The 23,364-nt window shown below is 42.7% G+C and overlaps 1 protein-coding gene across 2 annotated transcripts; it reads right to left on the bottom strand.

The window, feature by feature from the left end:
• Positions 1-1,600: 1,600 nt before the first annotated feature.
• LOC139637434 (hexokinase-2-like) lies at positions 1,601-21,468 on the bottom strand. 2 transcript variants are annotated; one of them, XM_071506140.1, is made up of 11 exons: positions 21,247-21,468; positions 18,157-18,273; positions 14,115-14,277; positions 13,329-13,477; positions 12,853-12,972; positions 12,657-12,752; positions 11,629-11,728; positions 9,525-9,708; positions 7,848-8,003; positions 6,347-6,580; positions 1,601-5,556 (listed from the first exon to the last, which is right to left on the bottom strand). In XM_071506140.1, exons 1-11 carry the CDS (start codon positions 21,451-21,453, stop codon positions 5,352-5,354), a joined length of 1,731 nt encoding a protein of 576 aa, XP_071362241.1. In that variant the 5' UTR covers positions 21,454-21,468; the 3' UTR covers positions 1,601-5,351. The 2 variants fall into 2 exon arrangements, with proteins under 2 accessions (XP_071362241.1, XP_071362242.1); XM_071506141.1 differs by lacking the exon at positions 21,247-21,468 and adding an exon at positions 19,281-19,902.
• Between the last annotated feature and the right edge of the window lie 1,896 nt (positions 21,469-23,364).

A 23,364-nucleotide genomic window follows, 5' to 3' on the forward strand; every position in this document is an offset into this window, starting at 1 on the left:
ATCCAGTCTAAAGGTAGATGTCCATGTGTTTGTGATTATAAAGCAGGTCTAGGTTCTATATTAATACTGTGAAAGTATCAAAGCCTCAGTCCACAGAGAAATGCACACAGCCTGTATTCAGAAACTGAGCCTTAAAACCAGCCGTCAGGACTTCTGGAACTTTGTGATGTCACAACAAAGCAGTCACTGCTTCCAGCAGTTCCCCAGGCCCCGCCCACCGGGACCCACCATGCAACCAATCAGAAGAGAGGCTGACCTGTTGTTACTAGAGCTCCAGAGAGAAGCCTGAGAGAGGAGATGTAAAACTACACTGAGATGGTTTTTGGTTCTTAAAACCACAAATATATCTTTTATTTTTTATTTTTTTTATATCCAAGTTAAAACATGGAGCTTTAAGGTAACAGAACAAGCTTTAGGAACATCTCTCAGAACTTAGAGCATATAAATGTATGGGTTTTGTCCCATTTACCATGTTGGGGTAGAGAAATGTAGTTTTGGGATATGAAGCTCAAATCTCATCGATCATTTATGAAGCAGCAACCTTTAATGGATTTAGCAGATTCAAATCAAACTCATTGCAAAGGCAGTTTAGCCGAGCAGCTTGTGTGCATTGGACTGACTGCAGTAAAATAAAATAAAGAACAAGTGTTTAACTGAGTGTATGACGTTGTAGCTTCTGCAGGATTTCAGTGCTGATTAAAAACAGTAAATTTCAGTTATGTTTCCCAGTTCGGTTCACAGTATTTACAAAAACGATGTCTCATTTCCATTCTAACACCAAACTGCTCCTCCCTCGCTCCTCATAATCTGATTTTCTTCCACTGCACCACATTAAAGTACCAGTAAGAGCCAGAAAATGTTTTATTAGCACCTCATCATACAACAGGATTGTGATGTAAATTGCAGGCTGTGTTATGAAGTGTTACCGTTGCTTGTTGTGTGTTTATTCATCGGCCAAAGCAGCTCATTAATCTGCTCTGGCTGCTGGCCCGAGGTTTCGTTGTCGTCTCACCAACTGTCTCCTGAAATCACATTTACACGCTCTCGGTCGCAGCAAACACTTGAGCTGGTAAACATCTTACATGTTGTCAACACCTCTAGAATTTCTCTTTCAAACACTGCGCAGCGCGGTTTGTGTGCTGAGAGGCGAGGCATTAATAAATATTACTCTGCTCTGAAGCCGAGCCACTGAGAGGCTCTTGACTTTCATCCACAAAAATTACCCCCCATGTGGCAGGAGCAGGCTGCAGCAGACTGTCTGCAGCAGCACAGAGGTGCTGAAAAAAACACACAGGCTTCAGGCTGCAGCTCCCATTCGTCCTCTGCATGTCAGTGAGAGCTGCAGCAACGGAGCGGCTGTCTGCAGCGAACACAGCCACGCTGGGGTAATCTGCACACTGCGTAAACTGAAATACTGTTTCTGTTTGCTGGTTCTGTCAGTTACGTGTCATTGCTACACACAAAAACTGCTTTAACGCATGTAGAGAGTGAGTCAGCTGTGTGATGCCGACCTGACAGTCTGATGATGGTGTCACCTGGAAAAAAAAATATGACTAAGTCTTACTAAGGATAATCAGGTCAGGAAGCACCGTCAAACCACTGAGAGCATCAAAAACTTTATTTGTATAGCACCTTTGTTACAAGAAATGCAGCTCAAAAGAATTACATGCACCAAACAGACACATCATAAAAACAGGGAGGGAATCCCATAATTCATGTAACATTAGATGGAAAATAAAACCCACTGAGTTATAAAAGTAACAAGATAAAATAAAGTTAGAAAATAGAACACATGGAATCCAAAGTAAGATCCAGCATTTTTAAAGAAGTGCAAAAAAGAATTTCAGGCCCGTATCAGGAAAGTCAAAGCTAGTTAAAGACGAACGTGAAAAGATACATTTTTAGCTTCTTTAAAAATAATTAGCGAGCTGGCTCCTCTGACATCTGTAGGGCGTGTCGTCCATGTTTTTCCTACAGCTGCTGCTGGAAACCTCCAATAAACCAGCAGCTGAGGATTCAAGTGTTAGCAAAGGAGTTAGCAATGTAGCTCCTTCCTTTGTATTTGAGGAGGAAGCCCTTAGATTCTAAATGTAACAGGAAGTCAGTGCAGAGCAGATCAAACTGGACTGATGTGCTCTGCATTGAATCAGATGCAGAGTTTTGAATGAGCTGAAGTCTCTTGTGGTTTTTTTCTTTTTTTTTTAGAGTACAATACAAAAATCACAGTCATAAAGTCTGCTAGAAATGAAGACATGAATCAGTGTTTCAGCATCTGTTTGGTTTATAAATGATGATACTTTGGCTGTGATTCTAAGGTGGACGAATGATAGTTCTCGATGTGCGATTTTAAGCTTAGATCTGAATCGTTGCACCAAGACTTATAACGTCAGATTCAATTTATTAAACTGCATTTCTAGTGGGCAGCGACTGGTAGGATTTCAGTTTTTTCCTCATTTAACTTTACAAAATTATTGCTCATTAATTTATTTACTGCTAGAAGACAGATAGTACTGGAGTTTATAGCTGCAGAATTGTTTGGTTCAACAGAGACGTACAGTTGTGTGTCATCAACATATATGGAAACATACATTACAGTCTCTCATGTACAGTGAGAATAATAATGGACCCCAGCAGCTTCCTGAAGACTCAACCAGTCTAACACACAGCCAGAAACATGACCCACTTCTCAGGACCATTGATGAGGAGTCAATCATATCAAATGAGTGAGGTCCGAGAGGACAAGAGCTGAGAGCTTGTTTAATACAAGGAGCTAAAGCTAGCTGCTGGTTTATCTGAGGCAGTCAAAAAATGACCAATTACTTAGCATCAACTACTACAACTCCCACAAGGCTTCGACAGTGCATCTACAGCCAAGAGTCATGGGAGCTGTAGTTGAAGGCAAACTGAAAACATCATACAGACACATAATAAGAAGAAAATAACTCTATTTTTTATATTTGATCAAACAATGACAAGATGATATTTTGCTGTTTGTTACAGACTAATTTCTATTAACACATAAACATGAAACCAGAGAGTGGCTAAGACCACAAACTCAAGCTCTTGAGGTTCTGTTGGATGAATATAACAAAATATATTTTTATGATTTGTGATTCAAAAAAATTTATTCAAAGAGGTTAATCTTTGTATTGTATTGTCTGGATTATAATCTCATAAAAGAATTTAAAAACACTGACGGGAACAGAAACGCCATCTTATTCATTTCTTATTATTTCATCATTTCTCACACATATATAACAGACACGGATGTTTAAAATTGCTGAAATGCTCAAAACAAGCAACAAACTGTGAGGTCTGGGTTAAATGCTGGCATTAGCATGCTAACGTGTACATGCTAAAATACATATTAACAGCTACTGGAAGTGTATGTTTGTGAAAACAATTTAAACCCTGTCTCCTAGAAATTAAGTTAATATACAACTAAACTGCAACAGCAAATATGTTTGTCAAGGAAACTTAATCACGACCAGATTAATTTTTATATTAAAGCAGTTATTGCTAAATAGCTAACATCAGCATTAACAGCTGTTTACCTAACAGTTTAGAGGAAAATGTTACGAGTTCAGGATCCATCAGTAAACGTCATTCCTTTACTTCCTGTCACTTCTTTTCTTCTGCTAAAATTAGCATGCTAACCAGCTAGCTCCTCTCGCCACTTTCTGATACCGAGTCACTGGAGCACACAGGCTGCCATGAAGAAGAAGCTGTTCAAAGACGTCTCATAACCTCCTGCGATTTACACATTGCGATGGCTTAAGATCTTGGGAAAACAGCTGTTAATGCTAACATTAGCTATGTAGCAGTGCCCTGTTTCTCTTTGTGGTTGTTTTCAGGTGGTGAATGCAGGGAACCAGCCTGATGAGCTACACCTGGGCCCCGTCTGCTCAGCTGGGCCCAGGTCCCCTCAGTCCTGCAGACCAGACAGAAGCTGAAGCCTTTTTGTTTTTTATGGTTATTTCATTATTGTTGACCTAAATCTGTTATTTCCTTTTTGTAGCTAAATGATTGAAACTCATCTGCCACCTCGTGTCGTCTCCCCTGCTCTGTGAGCCAAACAGTGACACAATAACAAAAACAGGTTTGTTTTCCTCTAAAATATCTGATCTCACAGAGCAAACCTCCATCTGTAGTGACTGCAGCCTCGTTAATCTGTGTCATGGTTCATTCAGACTCAGGTCAGAGAAAGATCCTGGTCTGGTTTAATACAGAAGAAGTTCACAACCTGTTTATTCACACTGAACCTTTGACAAACCTGAACCAAACAGCTGCTGTTGTCTGAACTACAGACAGGACTCTACCATCCATCACAACCACCTCCTCACGAGTCCACTACTGTTAATAAATGTAGCTTCAAAACAAACATAATGCAGCCAGTTCAGTAGCATATGATCCTCCAGGAGACTGAGTAACACTACACTACATGAATCTGATATCTTCAGTTATACAGTAGATCAAGATAAACAACACTGAATGTTCAACAATGATGTTATGATGTATTAATGAGGTGTTATGATGTATTAATGAGGTGATCGTTTCCTTAAAGGACCAGCGTGTAGGATTTAGCTCCATCTACTGGTGAAGTCACAGATCCCCCCCCCTCCCAGGAGTACAACCTACGGTGGCCTTCAGGTAATATAAAAAGGCAAAAGACCCTCACTAGAGCCAGTGTTTGGTTTGTCCGTTCTGAGCTACTGTAGCAACATGTTATAGTCAATTTCTGACAATAGATCCCCATAGATCCTACCCACTGGTCCTTTTAGTGAAACTAGAAATACTGCAAAAAAAAAAAATACTGTTATTTAAGTTCTGAATTCAAAATGAGACACAGGTGAGAGAACATCAGTGTTGTCAACAAAATGTAATTGGAAGTATCAAAAGTAAAAATGCTGATCACAGAGCAGAGAGAGAAGGGTCTAAGTACTTTCACTTGTGGTATTTTTATGATAATACTTTTCTACTTTTATTAAAGTACATTTTTGAATTTAGAGTATCTGCTGCTTTTTATCTTTCATCACATTTTTGATTTGTTATAAGCAGCATTTTAAGTCTGTTGTTCAAAGTTAATTTTTATTTTATTTTGAAATAATTCATTCCATTTTTGAAAGAGATCACGTTTTATTTCATTGCTCTCGAATAAAGTGGTGAGCTACAATTTTGAATGAGTGACTTTTAATGTAACAGACTACTTCTACATTTTACTGAAGTAAATGATCTGAAAATGTCTCATTATTTTAACAATCATATCTGTATGAAAATATTTCAGGCTTTAAAAATAACATTTCAAACTTCTTGTCTGAAGGCGGATGTGGATCATCTGCATCCTCGTTACTCTATTTATCGTCGTCCTCGTCGTCCTCCTCCACCTCCTCGTCCTCACCGTCACTGTCCTCTAACAGCCTGGACTGGAGAGCCAGTCGCTGAGCCACAGCCGTTACCATGGCAGCGCCCTTCCCGCTGCCGTCCTCCGAGACGAGGAAGGTGATGCTACACTTGGGGGCGAGGAGGCACACCGTCTCCTGGAGCTCCTTGCTGAAACTACAGGAGGAGGGAGAGAAGAATGAACCGGGAGAGAAAAGGAGTGAGTGAGAGCGAGATGAAAGAAAGAAAAGAGGGTGAGAGCGAGGGAAAGATGAGGAGGGAAAAACCTGCTACCTGCTACCTACTGTAGCAGGTGAAGGGGCGGGTCTGTGTTTGATTGACAGCAGCTGGAGGGGCGTGTTTGTAATTGATTGACAGCAGGTGAGGGGGCGTGTCAGAGATTGATTGACACCAGGGGCGGGTCTGTGATTTGCTGCAAAAGTTGACTGTTGCTTTTTCAGAATAAGATCCCTCTCTACTGAATGTGAACATCTACAGAGCTCTGTCACTTCACAGGAAGTCCAGGGGGCACTATCCTGAAACCAAAACATTTAAAACACTGATTTTTCAGTTCTGGTTTCTGATTTTTACAGAACAGTTGATTTACAGAGCAGATATGTGTCGTAGCAGATTTAAAAAATAAACATCCGCTGCAAAAATGTGTTAACTGTGGTCACATGAGAGGAAATAATACTGAAGGGAAGAGAAGTGACAGGGTTTTATTTTCTCAACATGCTGTTCTCCTCACAAAGGCAGGAAGTGAGTTAATGTGTCAACACCCAGCACCGTCTGCTGCCTGTTCACACACACACAGGAATATGATTTGATATTTCCCCAAAACTAACTTGTAAAAACCAAGATTTCCTCCTGGTTCATGTGAACGACGGCTGCTTCCTCCTTCACTAGGTTCTGCTGCAGGTCATTTGTGCCCTGAACCTGCAAGCTTTTTAGTTGGCCCCCCACTTACTTTGGGTGTTTTCTGTAGACAGTCCCATCCACCCCCACGGTGGTCTTCAGATGGTCCAGCCCACGGTTGACTCGGATGCGATTGGCGATGGTTTTCAGGGCGGCGGCACAGAGACGGGCTGAGCGCGAGGAGATGGTGTCGCAGACCAGACGAACCACTCGGACGTCGACCAAATCCCACTTCAGACCCAACTGGGTCAGAATGTTCTGGCAGTTCTGCAGACCGGTGTCCTCCCTGAGACACAGACAGGAAGTGAAGACGGACAACATGGAGGACATCACCTCACCGTACCTGACGATCTTACAGATGCAGTATAACCTTTAATGAATCATCCTCTCTGAGTTCAGAGGAGGATGCAGAGAACCCAACCAGACAGACTCCTGTCCAGGTCCAGTCTTTACCTGAGGGGGGACCAGAGGTAACGAGGCCTGACATCTGCTCTGAGCTGGGGTGTTAATGTGAGAGGAGAAGAGATTCACTGTGACAGGAGACCTTTAGAAATGAAAATGATAGGATGCAGTTCTCCTCCTGTAGCTGGATCAGTTCGATATTTCTCTCCTGTAAACTGAGAAACTGCATCCAGGTGTTTTAAGGTGAAGCCACAGACGAGCTATGAAACATGGGCCCCGGGTACATACATGTAAAAGGCCCCCTGACCCTCCTTGTCTCTTCCCTGACTGGAGGAGACAAAACAACAAAACAGACTCACAAAAGACACAACGTCATTTGTTTCTGTTTGTGTCTCTTTGTATAATAATGTGGCTGTTTTCACCTTCTTAATCACACAATAAGTAGAATTAACAACATCTAGTTCTGTTTTGTTTCACCTGTCTGTTCCCTGTGTGATCCAGATCTTACAAAACTACTTAGAGCTGTTCATTTAAAGCTCCACCCAGTCTAAAGGTAGATGTCCATGTGTTTGTGATTATAAAGCAGGTCTAGGTTCTATATTAATACTGTGAAAGAATCAAAGCCTCAGTCCACAGAGAAATGCACACAGCCTGTATTCAGACACTGAGCCTTAAAACCAGCCGTCAGGACTTCTGGAACTTTGTGATGTCACAACTCAGCCATGCCCCCAATCCCCACCCACCTGGACCCTCCAACCAACATTGCAGGATTTGGTTTCTTTGAGTGTTTTCCTGAAATCTGCTATATTTTAATTGGATCAATCAGAACAGAGGCTCAGATCCTCTCCTCTGATTGGCTGACTGACCTGTTGTTACTAGAGCTCCAGAGAGAAGCCTGAGAGAGGAGATATAAAACTACACTGAGATGGTTTTAGGTTCATAAAATCACAAATATATCTTCTGATGGAGATCAACATTTTAAATGAAACACTGGAGAAGTAAAAACATGGAGCTTTAAGACCCAGCACCAGATAGTAACTATCTTGTTAGCATCTTATTCCTATAACAGAATTACAGTGTAAACTGTGTTTGTGTCAGTTGTAAGAGCTGTAGTAGAGAGTTAACAGCTTGTGATGAAACCAAACACTCACTCCTCGATCTCAGAGATGAACTTCGTCTCGAATCCACCCGGGGTCAGCAGCGCCTCTGACGTCTGTCCGTTAAACAGCAGCTTCTCCTCCGTCAGCCTCACCAGCAGCAGGCGGGCTATTTCTCCCAGGTACATCCCGCTGATCATCTTCTCAAAGCTACAGCAGAAATCAGGCAGAGGGAACAGGACAGATGTCAAAACATCCAGGTGGACAAATACTGTCGAACACAGCTGAAATACATTTAGCTGGTGTTTAGACGCCGACAGTTTGTTTACATGTGAAACAAGTTGCTCATTAATCAGAACAGACGACCAGTGCTACTGTTATTTTATAAGTAATAAAAATATCTTCCAGCCTCCCTTTTATTTGTATTAGAACCAGCTGCTCCCTGTGCACATTCAATACATTCAATACATTTAAAAATGTCCAGCAGCAGAAACATGCAACGATATTTCCTGTTATAGCAACAAGAAGAAACAGTTTTCACTCTGAATTTATTCCAATAAAAAGTGATAAGTGGAGTAGATTTCTGTTTGTTCACAAATGTTTTTGTTTGTGTCCAGAAAATTGTTCTGTGGTTATTGGTCGCTGCACTGATCAGTTATTGAGTAATAATAAGTCACAATAAATGCAGATTTACCATATAAGATAATTATATTTAGTATCATTTTCTTTATTGGTGTTTATGTGGATAAAACAAATTAAAGTGTATTAAAGTGTGGAGATCTGAGCATGTGGCTGCTCTGACTGAGAGGCCGTGGATCTTTAGTTTGATCACAAAGACGTGGGCGAGACCCTCATAGAGAATCAGTCTTTAAAAGCAGCAGTAAATATCTGAGACCCTCAGATCGTCTTGCTGTTTATTCAGAGAAGCTGCTGCAGCTCCTTCAGGTTTTCTCTTTGATTTTCTTAACTTGATAATTTAAGTCTGGGTCAGAATGAATCAGGCTGCTGCAGGACTGTTGCTCAGTCCTTCACCACTTTGATCCAAATCTCAACAACTATCAAACAAACTTCGACGACATTTTGAGCGGACGTTCGTCATCTCCAGAGGATGAATCCGGACGCCTCTGTCGCCACCAGCAGCTCAACATTTTCACTCGTCTCATTCTTTGGTTCATGACCAAATTTCAGCAAAACACTGCTGAACGATGTGTTCACTGCTAGTTAGCAAATGTTAGCATGCTAACGCACTAAACTAAGATGGTGACAATGAAAAACATTATTCCTGCAAACACTGTGAGCATGTTAGCATGCTGATGCTAGCTTTTAGCTCAAGGCTGCTCTGGGTCCTAAACTCCACTCAGACGGGGTTTATGTCTCCAGAGGTCAGGTGACTTTAACCTCACCTGCTCTGGTCAGACACTTCCTGTCCAGTGCATATGCTGGTGATATTTTTAACCCCCACTCCAGTTATAATTTCAGCCATAATGAGTTCAAGCTGCTCCCCCAGGACTTTAAACCTCCTCTGGAGCTTCGTCATGTGTTTTACAGTGGACAGCTGCTCGTCCCTGTGATCTGTTTTAAAATCTGACTTCAAACATCAAATCCTCACAAGTGTGAAGCTGGACCCAGATAATGTTGATGTATTATTTAGATCAAGTCAATGTTCTGTGGGTCTAAGTTGACTGATCGTTTAAGCATGAGAATCTTTTTCCTCGTGACCGTCGTACGTACGTGTGGACACCAGGGTTGATGGACATCTTGTCCACCTCCACGTCAAATTCTGTCTGGATGTCGCTCAGGGAGCCGTCGTCCCCAAAGCCGCCCCACTCTGTGTTGATGCACATCCGCCCATCCTCGCCCTCCACCCGCTTCACGTTCCTCATCTCCTCCATGTAGCAGGCGTTGGTTCCCGTACCTGTGGAGGAGGAGAAGCTGTCACCTTCAGCTCCAACTACATCTTCTTTAACAGATCTTAAATACCACATAAATGTGAGTGCTCGAGGAACTACTTGGTGCCAGACCCCCCCAGCCTGTTTGATGGCCCATGTATTTGAAACACAAGAACCTGCTGCCTCTGATGTAAATGTCTCAGTAAAAACTTGTTAGTTTTAATATGATGAAGCTTTAATTTAACAGGCAGAGAAACAGTCAGATAATTATGAAGTGATGAGGGACTAGTTAGTGTGATGTGTCACTTTAAAGTAATTAGTCATGAGGGAGTTGTTGTTACTAGGTAATTTAGTTAGAAGTGTGAGTTAAACTCCTTATTAATGATTCATTAATTATCCGGTTTCCTGGTTCAGGGTTTCATGGTTTAGTGACAGACGAGTCAAAAAGCCACAAACTCACCAAAGTAACTTTACTGTTGAACATATGTTTTTTAGTTAGTTAATTAGAGTCTGAAATCAGAATATGTTTAATTTTTTTTGTTTTTTTGTTTTTTTTTTTTGGTTCTTCATCTGACAAAACAAACAATTCATATAAAGGCAGATGTCCGTGTGAGTCCTGGTTTTATATTAATGCTGTGAACGAGCTGCGGTTCTTCAGGCAGCAGTGAAACGTTCTGTCTGTGGATCATTTAGAGATTTAAAAACAAAACAGTTTTAACCAGTGAAGGAAAATAACTGAAAGACAAATAATATGATGCTCCGTTATGTAGTAACCCACCCACAGACACACACACTGTGGGTGTCATTGTTTCCAGAGGGAGAGCGAGCTCTGGAGTCAAACTAATTATAGCAGAGAGAGGAGACGTTTCGCTGCTGCAGCATCATCCTCATTATATCTAATGTGGCGGCGCTGTCAGGAAGCTTCTGCTGTTCACCAGGTACAACACAACCTGTCTGTGAGGCGGGAAACAATACGACCTGTAAGCTCAGTCACACATGAGAGGACGCTGTTCGAGAGAAGAACAGCCTCCTGGGTAATGTGGGTTTACAACAGCACCAGTTACTTTAAGTGCAGAGATGAACAAACGGTTCGTTAAAGTTATAACCAATCAAAATTCATCATATCAGCAACAAACGCCTTCACGGAGGAGACTTGTGTAATATCGACAGGTTCTATTATTGTGTTCGCTCTATTTAATTCACTGAGGTTGGTTCAACAACAGCTCTGTGAATAATGAAGCAGTTCAATAGCAGCACAACACAATCCAGCTGCTCCCACATGATCACAATCTAAACGTCTCCGTTTCAACACAAACTGAACATCACATCAGGATTTAATCATTAAGTAGCTAATAAACTGGACACGGGGTGCGTGTCCAACACCCTAACCTCACAGACACAGCATCTTTGTACAAGTTTGGGTCGCTATGTGGTCGTTTTTGTCTTTTTGTGATTGTTTTGTGTCTCTATGTGTTCATTTTGTGTCTCTTTGCGATCGTTTTGTGTCTCTGTGATCGTTTTGTGTCTCTATGTGATCGTTTTGTGTCTTTTTGTGATTGTTTTGTGTCTCTTTGTGTTCATTATGTGTCTCTTTGCGATCGTTTTGTGTCTCTGTGATCGTTTTGTGTCTCTATGTGATCGTTTTGTGTCTTTTTGTGATCGTTTTGTGTCTTTTTGTGATTGTTTTGTGTCTCTGATCGTTTTGTGTCTCTATGTGGTTCTGGTCCAGGGTTCTGGACCTGTACCTGGTTGACCTCTGACCCTCTGACTCTGGTGTGAGTGATGAACAGATTTTATGGGGGGGCTGTACCGGTACCTGAGCCCCTCCCCCCTGTACCTGAGCCCCTCCCCCCTGTGTACAGCTGATATTACACACACAGCAGTGAGACAGAGTCAGACTCAGGTTTATCTGAGGACGTCCTGCAGCTCGTTAACTGTGTGGTTACCGATGATCATGCCGATCTCACAGCTCTGGTCTCTGTATCCACAGCTCATCATCGTGCCCACCGTGTCGTTCACCATGGCAACCGAGCCTATATCATAGTCCTGCAGAGAGAGAGACAGACAGGTGTGTTTATGTCCTTCCTATTTACAATCTGACAACCCGCATGCACAAAGAGAAAGTGTCACTGTGATTTTGATCAGAAAACAACCTGCACAGACGCCATCGACTCAGTGTCGCACACATTTACAAACGTCACATCAAACACACTCAATTACACAACTACACTTTGCTACACAAATGAATATCCAGGTTATCGTCAGACAGAAGCTTCTTTCTACACATTATTATTTACACCTGAACACTGGACTTTATGATCTGTGCTAATGTTCACAGGAGAAATCCATCAGAGAAGAGGAGGATGAAGAGGATGAAGAATTCAAATACTTCACCACAACATAAAAACTCTCCCACAGAATCCAAGAAAAGTCCTGTGTTCAAAATGTTAAAGTGCAAGAGGATTATCAGCAGAAATGTTTGTACTGAGAAACTGTTTCCAAAGGCCCCAAGTGCTTTGTGGTCATTTGACGACTTTTACATTTATATGGAACCAGGATCTAAAATAAAATAAGATCTTAAAGTTCCTCATGAGGACGTCTGTGGAAATCTAGTTTTAATACTCAGAATATTTCAGTTCATATTGTACTTACAGAAAAATCATGTAAATTTAATCAGGTTTTAAATAAAATAACATGTAAATGGAGGGTGGGGGTCTGTTAGGTGCCTCCAGCCCAATCTGGTCCTGAATCTGGTTCGATCTGGTTCAGTGGATCCGGTTCTACACGTTTTTCACAGGTTTTGTCAAATGTTTATCTGGTTGATGTGTTGTTGTTGTGTTGTTTCCCTCAGGGTGAAAAAACAGCGATTATTACAGAGAAACATCGAACTCTTCCAGAAGCTGGATCCGGACGATGAAAAATAATCAATCGATGATCAAATAATTGCTAATAAATTTTGTGTGTGATGACTGACCCCTCTCCTGCGGATGGCCTCCTTCAGCAGCTGCACCACGTCTCTTCCCTCCACTCCGGAGCAGTTGAAGCCTTTGGTCCAGCGGATCAGGATGCTCTGTGGAGAGAGAGGGTTAATGCACATCTGTGTGTGTGTGTGTGTGTGTGTGTGTATGTGTGTGTGTGTGTGTGTGTGTGTGTGTGTGTGTGTGTGAGACCTTGTCGATCTCTTTCTGTTCGCAGGGGAAGGAGAAGGTGAAGCCCAGAGGGAGAGTTTGTCCTTTCAGATCCTGAGAGTCCAGGAATTCACTGAGACAGGCTGCGATGTGGTCGAACAGCTGGAGACAGATGTTTTCAACTTTCAGTTCAATTTCATTTGTATATCATGATATTCATCATCTCATTTAGTTTATTATAGAGAGAAACCAACTGTTCCACAAAGAGCAGCACCTCGTGCACCTTATATTATAAATATATGTAAGAGGTGATTAATTGAATCCAGACTGAAGTTATATTTTTAATAAAACCCTGCACTCATACAGCCCTGTCGATGCAGGGGAGGCAGAGATGTCATCTTTGTTATTCCACACATTCCTCTTGGAATGGCGCCTACATTACCCACAATGCAAGTCATCATCATCAGGTCGGTCTGAGGTGTTAGTGTCTAGGGTAAAGCCTCCACCTCCTGAGTCACCTGATCTCCGGTGCCCAGCATGATCTCCTGGGGGATGGCGCAGATCTGACTGTCCATCTTCAGCACCTTCTGCTGCTCCTCCACCACTCGCACGTGAAGAACCCGGAAGTTTGTTCCACCCAGATCCAACGCCAGGAAATCTCCTTTCTCTGCCGGGAGGAGCCGACAACACATCAGCTTCACCTCACAGGAAGTGAAGTTAAAAAATAAAACTCATCTATACACATTTAAATGAGTGAAGAAAAGACTGGAACAGGTCGCTGTGGTGTCTAACTCTGTTTGAAACAGCTTCACTTATACAGGAAGTGTTGCATCATTTCACATCTCTGATGTTATTTGGACTGTTTGACTGTTTTATCTTTGACTGGAGCTCAGATGAAGCAGAAAGAAAGACATGGATGACAGTTTGTTTTCAGCCCTGAGTATCGCCTGCAGGCGTTTTCCTGTCAGGCTGTGCAGCACAAACCTTCTGCAGCCAGAGAAATGAATATCAGTGATGACACGAGTCTGAACTCAACATGTCTTGGTTTTAATGCTCAGGCAGTGCATGCTGGGAAATCTGCTGATGCTGTTGTGTAATTTTCTGTATGAATGAATGAATGAAAAATAACAAACGTCTGGGCCTGTGTGTAGCCTCGACCGTTAGTGAGCAGATTATTGACCCATCTGAAAATGAGCTCATCATTAAAACCTCACTGTCTGTATCGACTTTGAGTGACTGATGAAAGATCAGCTGCTTCCTGCCTCACATCTGCGTCCTTCTGACCGACACATTAACGTCCTCACCCGTCCCGTCCGGCGTGGCCCTGACGAAGGTGGGCAGCATCTTGACGGCCGCCCTGTGATGCGAGTGTTTCCCCAGACCTCGGATCAGGTCCCTCTTCAGCCGAGCAGAGACTTCCTGCAGCTTCTCCAGAGACAGGTGGAAACGCTGCAGGTACCTCTCCACCTGCACACACACACACACACACACACACACACACACACAGGTCTTTTGATATCAATGTTGTCATATTGTTGCTGTAGTTTGTCACATGGAGCCAGAGGAGAGTTCACGTCTTCATCCACCAGATGGCAGCACAGACTCACAGTGAGGGAGGGGTCAGAAAAGCTGCTGCTCACTTTGCAGAAATGATTCCTAACGAGCCCGAACGTATGGCTCGACCTGCTCTGTGGTTTCTGGGAACCTGTGGTCGTTTCATTAACGAGTAACTTTTCATTAATTGGCTCTTTTCTCAGAAATCCTGTCCTGACACACATCATGTGTGACCTGCATGAAAATACACACAAATTCACGAGGAACACAAAGTAGGTGTGAGTCACTATTTTTCAGGGGGGGCACTCAGTAAAATGAGTGAATAAAGATGTTATGACTCATATTTAAAGACCTGGTTCAATAAACTGCTCATTATCAACACATTGTTCAGTGTTTGTCTCTGTGTCTCTGACCTGGTCCAGGTCCTGGGTCTGGACCAAGACTCAGCCTCCAGGTCTGAAACCTGAAGCATCAACAGTGAAGAGCTGAGAGCTGCAGTTCCTCTAATGACCACTAGACTCCAACAGCGAGGGGGGCCCTCTGGAGCCTCTGGTTAAAGCTGTCGGTGACTAACCCGTTAAATGAAGTTTGTTTGTCTCCGTTTACGAGCAGCTGATTTTCTGAACTGTCTCTGGCTCTGAGCGGCTGCTGATGTTCCAGCTGTTTGCAGCTCTGGTGATGACGCTTCGACACAACCTGTGGCGTTCAGGCTGCTGTGAGAAACGTGTTCGAGGCTCATTCCTCAGGAAGAGGCCTGGCTGGTGCAGCCTGATATGACCCTCTGGAGATGGCAGCAGCTATTCACATTCCTCTTCCTGTTTCCCGCTTCCTCCAGAGCTGGAAAAACACTGAGCACTTTTTAAAAGCTGCGTCTGTCTCTACAGTCACAGGTAGCACGGTACAGGTGGGGTCACACCCACAGGTTCACCACAGTTTTCCTTTTACATTTCTGTCTCGGTTCATCTCCAGAGCTCAGTGTCGCAACCGCTGCTCAGTAGAAGAAGTCGTTACACACTTGTTGCCATGTGTTTCTTGTTGTTGTGTTTTGTTCTGCCCCTCCCCCCCTCCTGCAGTGGGTGGTTGAACATGGCTCATCAGGGTCTGGAGAGGAGGTGGGGGGTGGAGGAGGTGGGGGAGGTGGGAGGTGTCAGTTCAGGACGTCTGCAGCTGACTCCAGTTAAAGTTTCCGTTTCTCTGGATTCGTCCTCTGCACTTTTCACTGAACTCGGCTCATTTTAAATAAAGTTTACTGTGACTTAAACGACCTCCGTCATCAACAACCTCCAGAGCTGTGAGCCGAGCAGCAGGAGCAGCAGGAGCAGATCAACAGGAGTTTCATACAGAAGCTTTTCAAATAATCCACGAGGTCACATCCTGTTAGTGACTAAAACCGGAAGCTTTTAATTTTAGGTCATAAATTACTGCACTGAAGTATCAGATTGAAGTACTTGTACTTTACTATATCCATTTTCTGCTACTTTACACTTCTCCTCCACAGATTCATACTGAACTTCAATAACCATGATATTGCTCTAAAATCAAATCAAATGTGTTTTTAACGAAGAAAACACAGGTTTTCTGCTTGTTTTCGTTTAGATCATTCACAAAGTCATGAATCAAAACTATTTTTTTATTTTCCCATGAATCATCTGATGACCCCTCACATTTATCTGGTGACCCTCTGGAGGGGCCCGACCCTTAGGTTGGGAACCACTGGACAGGAGAACCTCTACAGCTGATACTTGATGAGAATACTTTGTGCTTTTACTTGGAGTATTTGTACTGTGTCATACTGGTACTGAATACTTCTTCCCTGAGGTGATGATGTGCTGCTTCCTGTGTTGTTTCTATGGAAACCTCCCAGAGTTTAGTGTGTTTATAAAAATATACACAAGAAAAAAAGCAGAAAGAATTAACAAGCAGAAAATTCATCTTTTTACTGTGAATTTTTAATATTGTTTAAAAAACCTCTTCATCACTTTTGAAAACTTTTCTCTGATTTTTTCTTTCAGTTTTTTGTCTTTTTCTGTTTTTAAGTTAATTTTAAGTTTAGTTTTCATATTAACTGTTCAAAACAAAAGAAGTTTTATTATTATTATTATTATTATTATTCAGAAATGTAAAGGCCTCAAAAACTGGACCAGGACCAGGACCAGGACCAGGACCAGGACCAGGACCAGGATGTTAGCAGACTCTGACACTAACACACGCCCCTCCTCTCGTTGTCTTCCTCCTCTTCCTCTTCATGAGCTGCAGTAATTTTCCACAGACGTGTTTGTTCTCAGCCTAATTTTTATTCCCTCTCTTTCCCAACACGTCCTGTCTGGACATGCTCAGTCCTGCTTCACGTCAGAGGAGGTGTGGCCCACTTCATTCCTGCATCATGACACTGAACTATTAAAACTCTTATTTTAAACTGGCTGCTCTCATCCTGCAACACACGCTGTAAAAAATGCCCCAATCAGACTCAAATCAATCAAAAGAAAGTTAATCGGCAATGATTTTGCTAATTTGATCATTTTTTAACCAAACTGTTTGTATCTTTTCTCTTCCAGTAAACTGATCATCTTTCTTCTGTTGATCAGACAAAACAAGACATTTGAAGACGCATTGTTCACTATTTCCTGACATTTTAAAGATCAATCAATTAATTGAATGATCATTGAAATAATTGGCAGATTAATGGATAATGAAAATAATTGTTTGCTGCAGCCTCAGATGGGATTAATATGACAGAGCGAAGAGGAAAGTGAAATATAAAACACACTGATATCAGTCCGGATTTCATTATCTCTGAAGGATAAATGTCCATTAACATCTGCAGAACCTCCCTGACAATCGTCAGGTTTTTAAGTTTCCTTCAGTATTAAATGAAAGTGGTGGTAACTGTCTGTGCATCCATGGGTTCACTGCAAACACCAACTGCTAACGTCTGATTCGGCAACTTTTAATGGGAACTAAAAAATAAAATCAACTAAAAAGAAAAAGGCATCGGTCTGTAGCTGATATTACATCAACATATCTGATGATTTCTGTCACGCTGCCTGACACTAACACGTCAGTGACCGAGTCCAGTAAACATCTTAAAAATCCTCCCAGCATCACGGTGACTCCTGCAGGAGGAGCTGGGTGTGGCTGCTCCCTCTGTTAAACCTGGTGACCTTCAGATTAAGAGGCTGAAAACTAGAAAACCTCTATAATATAACTGAGGAAACAAAATTGTGACTCATCCAATCACTGTTCATATGACTGATCCTCCTGCATGAATCACACTGATATAAACTCTGTGATTTCCTCCCTGGTTCCTATAAGAGACACTTCATCACCACAGTGTGAAACAGGACTTAAATCCCAGAGACAGGAGGTCACCGGGTTCACTGAACTTTTACACAATCACACAAAAGCACTTTGATGTGTCACCAAACAGTTTGATTCATGACATAATAATATCTGTTCATTTAACAAGAGCAGCAGCAGCAGGAGGAGGAGGAGGAGGAGGAGGAGGATGAAGAGGAGGAGGAGGTGGCGAGGAGGAGGAGTAGGTGTGTTACATTAGTCACATCTGCAGCAGTGTGTGGTCAACAAACACTGAAAAATCCCTCCTGCAGGGGAAATAATGATGATAAATAAATAGCTGCTATTTCTCAGTCGTCTGCAACAGTGGATGGGTAATGAGAAAATGGGCCCCTGGACTCAGGCGTGTAAAAAGGCCCCCAGCCCTCCTACCCACTGTGGTCACTTCATACAGAGGCTTTGAACGCAGGGAGCATGTCCTCCTCAGGTGACAGGTACCTTACTGAGCGTGTCCGGGGGGATGCCGTCCAGGTGCAGGTTTGCGGTCTCTCCACTCATTTTAGGCTTCTTGGAAACCTGAGTAATGTTCTCGCCGTTTGCCTCCACGTTGCTCATCTGGGCAGAGGAGGTGAGAAGAGTCGGGTCAACCGAACTACAAAACATTTCATCACATCATCAAATAATCAACGTTTTTTATTTATCGCTCTGCGTCCCCAAGAAACTACACGTAAATGAGATTATTAGTCACTGACCCATCACTTCAGGTACAGTAAGATCACTAAAGCCATGAGGTCTGCTTCAGGGTCCCAGGTCTTTATTATGGAGAGTAAAGTTTTAATTTCAGGCTTGTTCTGGATAGTTCGTTAGTTTCGCCCCTGATAATCAGCACTAAACATAACACAGCTGAAGCAAAGTTCTGGACAACTTTTACCAGATGAAAACTGCACTTAGCCACTGCTTTGAGCTAATTGCTAACATCAACAAGCTAACATGCTCACAACGACAATTAAAAGATACAGAAATTCACAAGGTGTAATGTTTACAGTTATTACAGTAGCAGTTTAACATGCTAATACTTAGTAATTAGAGCTAAGCTAAAAGCTAAAACGCACATATTTTGTCAGAATTTTGCTAAGACCGGACTCTGCCGTGTTCACATCTGTTTAAACTTCAAAATGATCATCTTGAAAAAACAAACAACCACTGAAATGTTCTGTGTAGTTCATCGGAGCGCCCAGCCGCTGTGGAGAACTACAGCTAGCAACAGCTAGCTTGTAGGCTAGCCTGTGTGGTGGGTGCATAAATAACAGATACGAGTTCAAAGCGTCATTTTTAAAGCTGGAACATGATGTTGGAGAAAGAAAGTTATTGTTTCAACAAATATTTCATTAGCATTCAACCAGTCACAGGCGCAGACCTGCTAGCTGGTTTAGCTTAGCTGCTAAACATGAGCGCTAACGCCAGCTGACTCCAGACAAGGGAGGAACTGGGATTAGGTCAAATTAACAGCTGCATGCTAATTGATTCATAAGACACATTCAGAAAGTCAGCTAGCAGCTAAATCACTGTAAACTACTGTTGCAAACACTTTTGTTAGTTACATCCCAACAAACAGAAAATACCTGTGTTAAAGCTCAGTAAAATAAAAAAAGCTGCAGCGTCTCCTCTGAAGACTCTGATATGAAGTGTTTTTGTCCCCAGATGAAAACAGGCTGGTGAAGATGGTTCCTAACGTCCTGTTTCATCTTGTGTGTGGTTTTATTTTTCTGCCTGGTCTGAATACGCATGATAAAAAACATGTAATCCACTAATGAAAGCTGCTGGACGGCGGGGTCAGTCCACCTGGTCCAGACAAATGTAAGATGGATTTGTACAGATAATCATTTTCCCCAGAGGATGAATCGGGTCTGAATTAAAACCCTGCAGTGAAATATCTCAGCGTTTTCTGGACGAACTGTCATTGTTCAGATGTTCGCGGCTTTTCACCAGCAGGTTAAAACGTTTGAAATTTCACTAAATCTTATGACCAAAAAACTTTCACCTTAAAACCTTGTTGTGCTGTTTTATTCAGACCACTCGGAAAGGCTGTGTTCTACCTCATCAACACCTCTGACATTTATTTTCTTTAACAACCAGCTGAAAAACACCCGTCATTATTCTCTGAACCTATTTCAACATTTTCTGATGATCAACTCTTAAACCACTGAGGCTTCCACAATAGAAAACAACGAAAACGAGCAAATCTCCACATCTGAGCAGCTGCTACCTGATGATATTAACTTAAAATGAGTTAAATAATTAGTAAATAAATGAATGACTGATTTCAGCTCTGGAGCACTGGTCAGTAGTGACGGTGACGTGCACGGTGGGGGTCAGAGGGTTCACTGATTCCACCTTCAGTCGTCACTGAACTCGGCCTTAAACTGAAGGATTAGATTCAAGTAAACTAACAACTAAATAAAAAAAACAGTATATTATAGGACACTAATAAAACACTGCAACATTTACCACATTTAAACAATCGGCTTTCTGCATGAACACATTTGAGCTGGCGGTGCGACGTCATCAATACACTTCACTCCGGTGCACTGTGGTTTTATGATAATGATTTTTAAGAGCTGAAAATGTTCTGTTGGAGCTTTGCTAAATCACATCACCCCTGTTGAAGGATTTTATGTCAGAATAAGTTTCATAACTTTCAACTTCTTAACTTAAATGGAGGATTTTATCTGTCACCTGAGTCCAGATCACTAAAAATCCCCTGAGGAGACCCGAGGCCGTGACACCTGAAGCCTCCAGCTGATGACAACACTCAGGAAACAGTTTTGTGTTGTGTTTTTGGGTGGAGTGTCCCTTTAAGATCAGGTTACAGGAACAAACGCTGTCTTCCTGGTTCCACCTGCTCACCTCAACCAATAAGAAAGAAAAGTTTCTGTCCAAAAACTTCCCTGACTGCAGGTCTCCACCGTGAGATGACGTCACAGCCCTGAGTGAAAGCCTGCAGCTCTCACCTGAGTCTCACCTGGATGCAGCCACACCCCAGCTGACACACCTGAGCGGGGACACGCCGTCCCTTCTGTTCCTGTTCTGACCTCAGACTGTTGTAACTTCACCTGTCACCTGCGTCTGCAGCAGCTCGGGCTTCTCTCTCAAACCTGCCCCCGGTCACAGGAGCTGGTCTGAGCCCCCGGACCAGCCGGCCATCGGCTCAGAGAGATCCTGAGATGTTCAAACACCTGACCAGGCAGCATTCCTGCTACACCCCCCCCCCCCCCTCCTCCGTGAGCCAGCCAGGAATACAGCAGCTGAGGTCTTAAACATGGGGTTCAGGGGCCACTCTGGGGCCCTTTAAAAGGGAAGCAGAGGGTCCCTGGGTAAAACACAGGTCTAAAGACTGAGTGAGGAGGAGCTTCACCTCCTCTGCTCAGACAGGAGGAGGTGAAGCTCCACAGGCTGGAGCTCTGTGATCCAACAGCTGATCATCCAACAGCTGATCATCAAACAGCTGATCATCCAACAGCTGATCATCAAACAGCTGATCGATCACCAGGTAAAACCCGCGGCTCAGATCAAACTGAAGTCACTCACCTTCACGTCCCGCTGCTCGAGCCGACAGGAGCCACCTTCCTCTCGGACTGGGGCTGAGTGAGGCTCGGTGTGGATGTTCACACCCACTTCTTCTGAGGCGGTAATGTCGCAACGTGCGAAGCGCGCCGCGCGGAAAAACCGCGCTCGGAGGACGCGGATGCGGCGGCGCTGAACAGCTGATTCGGTTTCACGTTCACAAACGAACATTAACGACCAGAGCCGAGCGGTTCAGACCGGACACCGTGGGGACGGGGAAGCTTCAGTTAAACGTCATTACAGCTGCTTTAAAACTCACTTAGAGCTGCAACTGTAATTAATACATAATTGATAAATTAATTATGGTCGCATTCATTAATTCACTGCCCACATCACCTTTGTACCCCCCCACAGTGAAGGTCCAGCCCTTTGAAACATCACAAACAATGACATCTAACACCTTTATTAACAGTCTAATCAGGCAGAGAACGACGGAAAACAACGAGGGACAAAATACAGATAAACTTAATTACATTCTGAACCTCGGGCTGTATAACAATAATCTTTGTGACATAATTCATACATTCATTAATGTGACGTGGAAACGTGACAGAAAACTAATGAATGAACGGATTGAAATAATTAATTAGTACTGACACTTGATTAAAGAGCTTCCTAATAACAGGCCTAATACTACTGATCATAACAATGATAGATTAGATGATGAAGAGTCAGAGGATGACTAAAGTCATTATGTTTCATCCTCATCATCAATATCACAAAGTTTAATTTGAACAGTTTCAGTTATGTTTTCTTTTTTTTTATGTCTGGTTCTAATAAAGGTTTTTCAAATTGTAATAAATTGAAATAAAGAAACACATTTATGTTTTTTTTTGTCATCACCACCAACATGATTTTAAAATTCAGAAGAGAAAACAACAGATGGAGTTCGATCCTCAGTTTTTAACCAGATTAAGTTCTTTAAGTCTTTTTCTTTTCCGGAAATATATAAAGCTTTACTTCCTTTCATAGTCCATTTAAATTTTTGTTCACTGTATTTGGTTCTAATTTTGCTTTTACTGTCCATTGACAACACACAATTTTTAGTCCAAATGTAACACAAATTTTAAATAAATTTAAAGAAACTCAGCAAAAGAAAATGAAAATAAATGTGTTTGTATCCACAACTGTTGTGTGAATTGAGTTGACGGGTTAATGGAGATAAACAGCTGGTGGAGCTGAGTCTCCGGTCGCTGCCATTAAACCAGAAGAAGAAGAGCTCATTAAATAGAGACAACAGTATGATTTAAACAGTTTGTGTAACAGTTTGTGTTTGTGACTTTCCTGTTTCAACACAACAAAACACAAAGCAGCTGCACAAAGAGATGGTGCTGCTGCTGGTTTCTCTCCTTCAACACAAATCACCTTTTAATCAGTTCGACTTGTTTATGTTGTTTCTATTATCCATGAGTGTTTGTTGTTATTGTAACCATGACAACAAAGACCGTCCCATGTTGAGGAAGAACTTATTTTAACCCAAATCACCATCTTTTCCTGAACCTAACAAACATGACCATTATTATAGTAACCATGGCGATGAAGCTAGGTACACTGCTCTTGTTAAAGTCCGCGTGTTTGTTATTGTAACCATGACAACCAAGGTCTGGTACACCTGCCACTGTAGGGGCGATATTTCAGGGAAACTAGGTTACGGGTTCAATCAGAGGGTTGGGGGACCGGTTCAGGCTGGAGGACTGATTCAGGTTAGAGGACTGGTTCAGGTTAGAGGCTGGTTCAGGTTAGAGGACTGGTTCAGGCTGGAGGACTGGTTCAGGCTGGAGGACTGATTCAGGTTAGAGGACTGGTTCAGGCTGGAGGACTGGTTCAGGTTAGAGGACTGGTTCAGGTTAGAGGACTGGTTCAGGTTAGAGGACTGGTTCAGGCTGGAGGACTGGTTCAGGCTGGAGGACTGATTCAGGTTGGAGGACTGGTTCAGGTTAGAGGACTGGTTCAGGCTGGAGGACTGGTTCAGGTTAGAGGCTGGTTCAGGTTAGAGGACTGGTTCAGGTTAGAGGACTGGTTCAGGCTGGAGGACTGATTCAGGTTGGAGGACTGGTTCAGGTTAGAGGACTGGTTCAGGTT

The sequence above is a fragment of the Trachinotus anak genome, unplaced genomic scaffold, assembly GCF_046630095.1.
Source record: "Trachinotus anak isolate AG129_WGS33_773 ecotype Australia unplaced genomic scaffold, CSIRO_AGI_Tana_v1 ptg000020l, whole genome shotgun sequence".
NCBI lineage: Eukaryota > Metazoa > Chordata > Actinopteri > Carangiformes > Carangidae > Trachinotus > Trachinotus anak.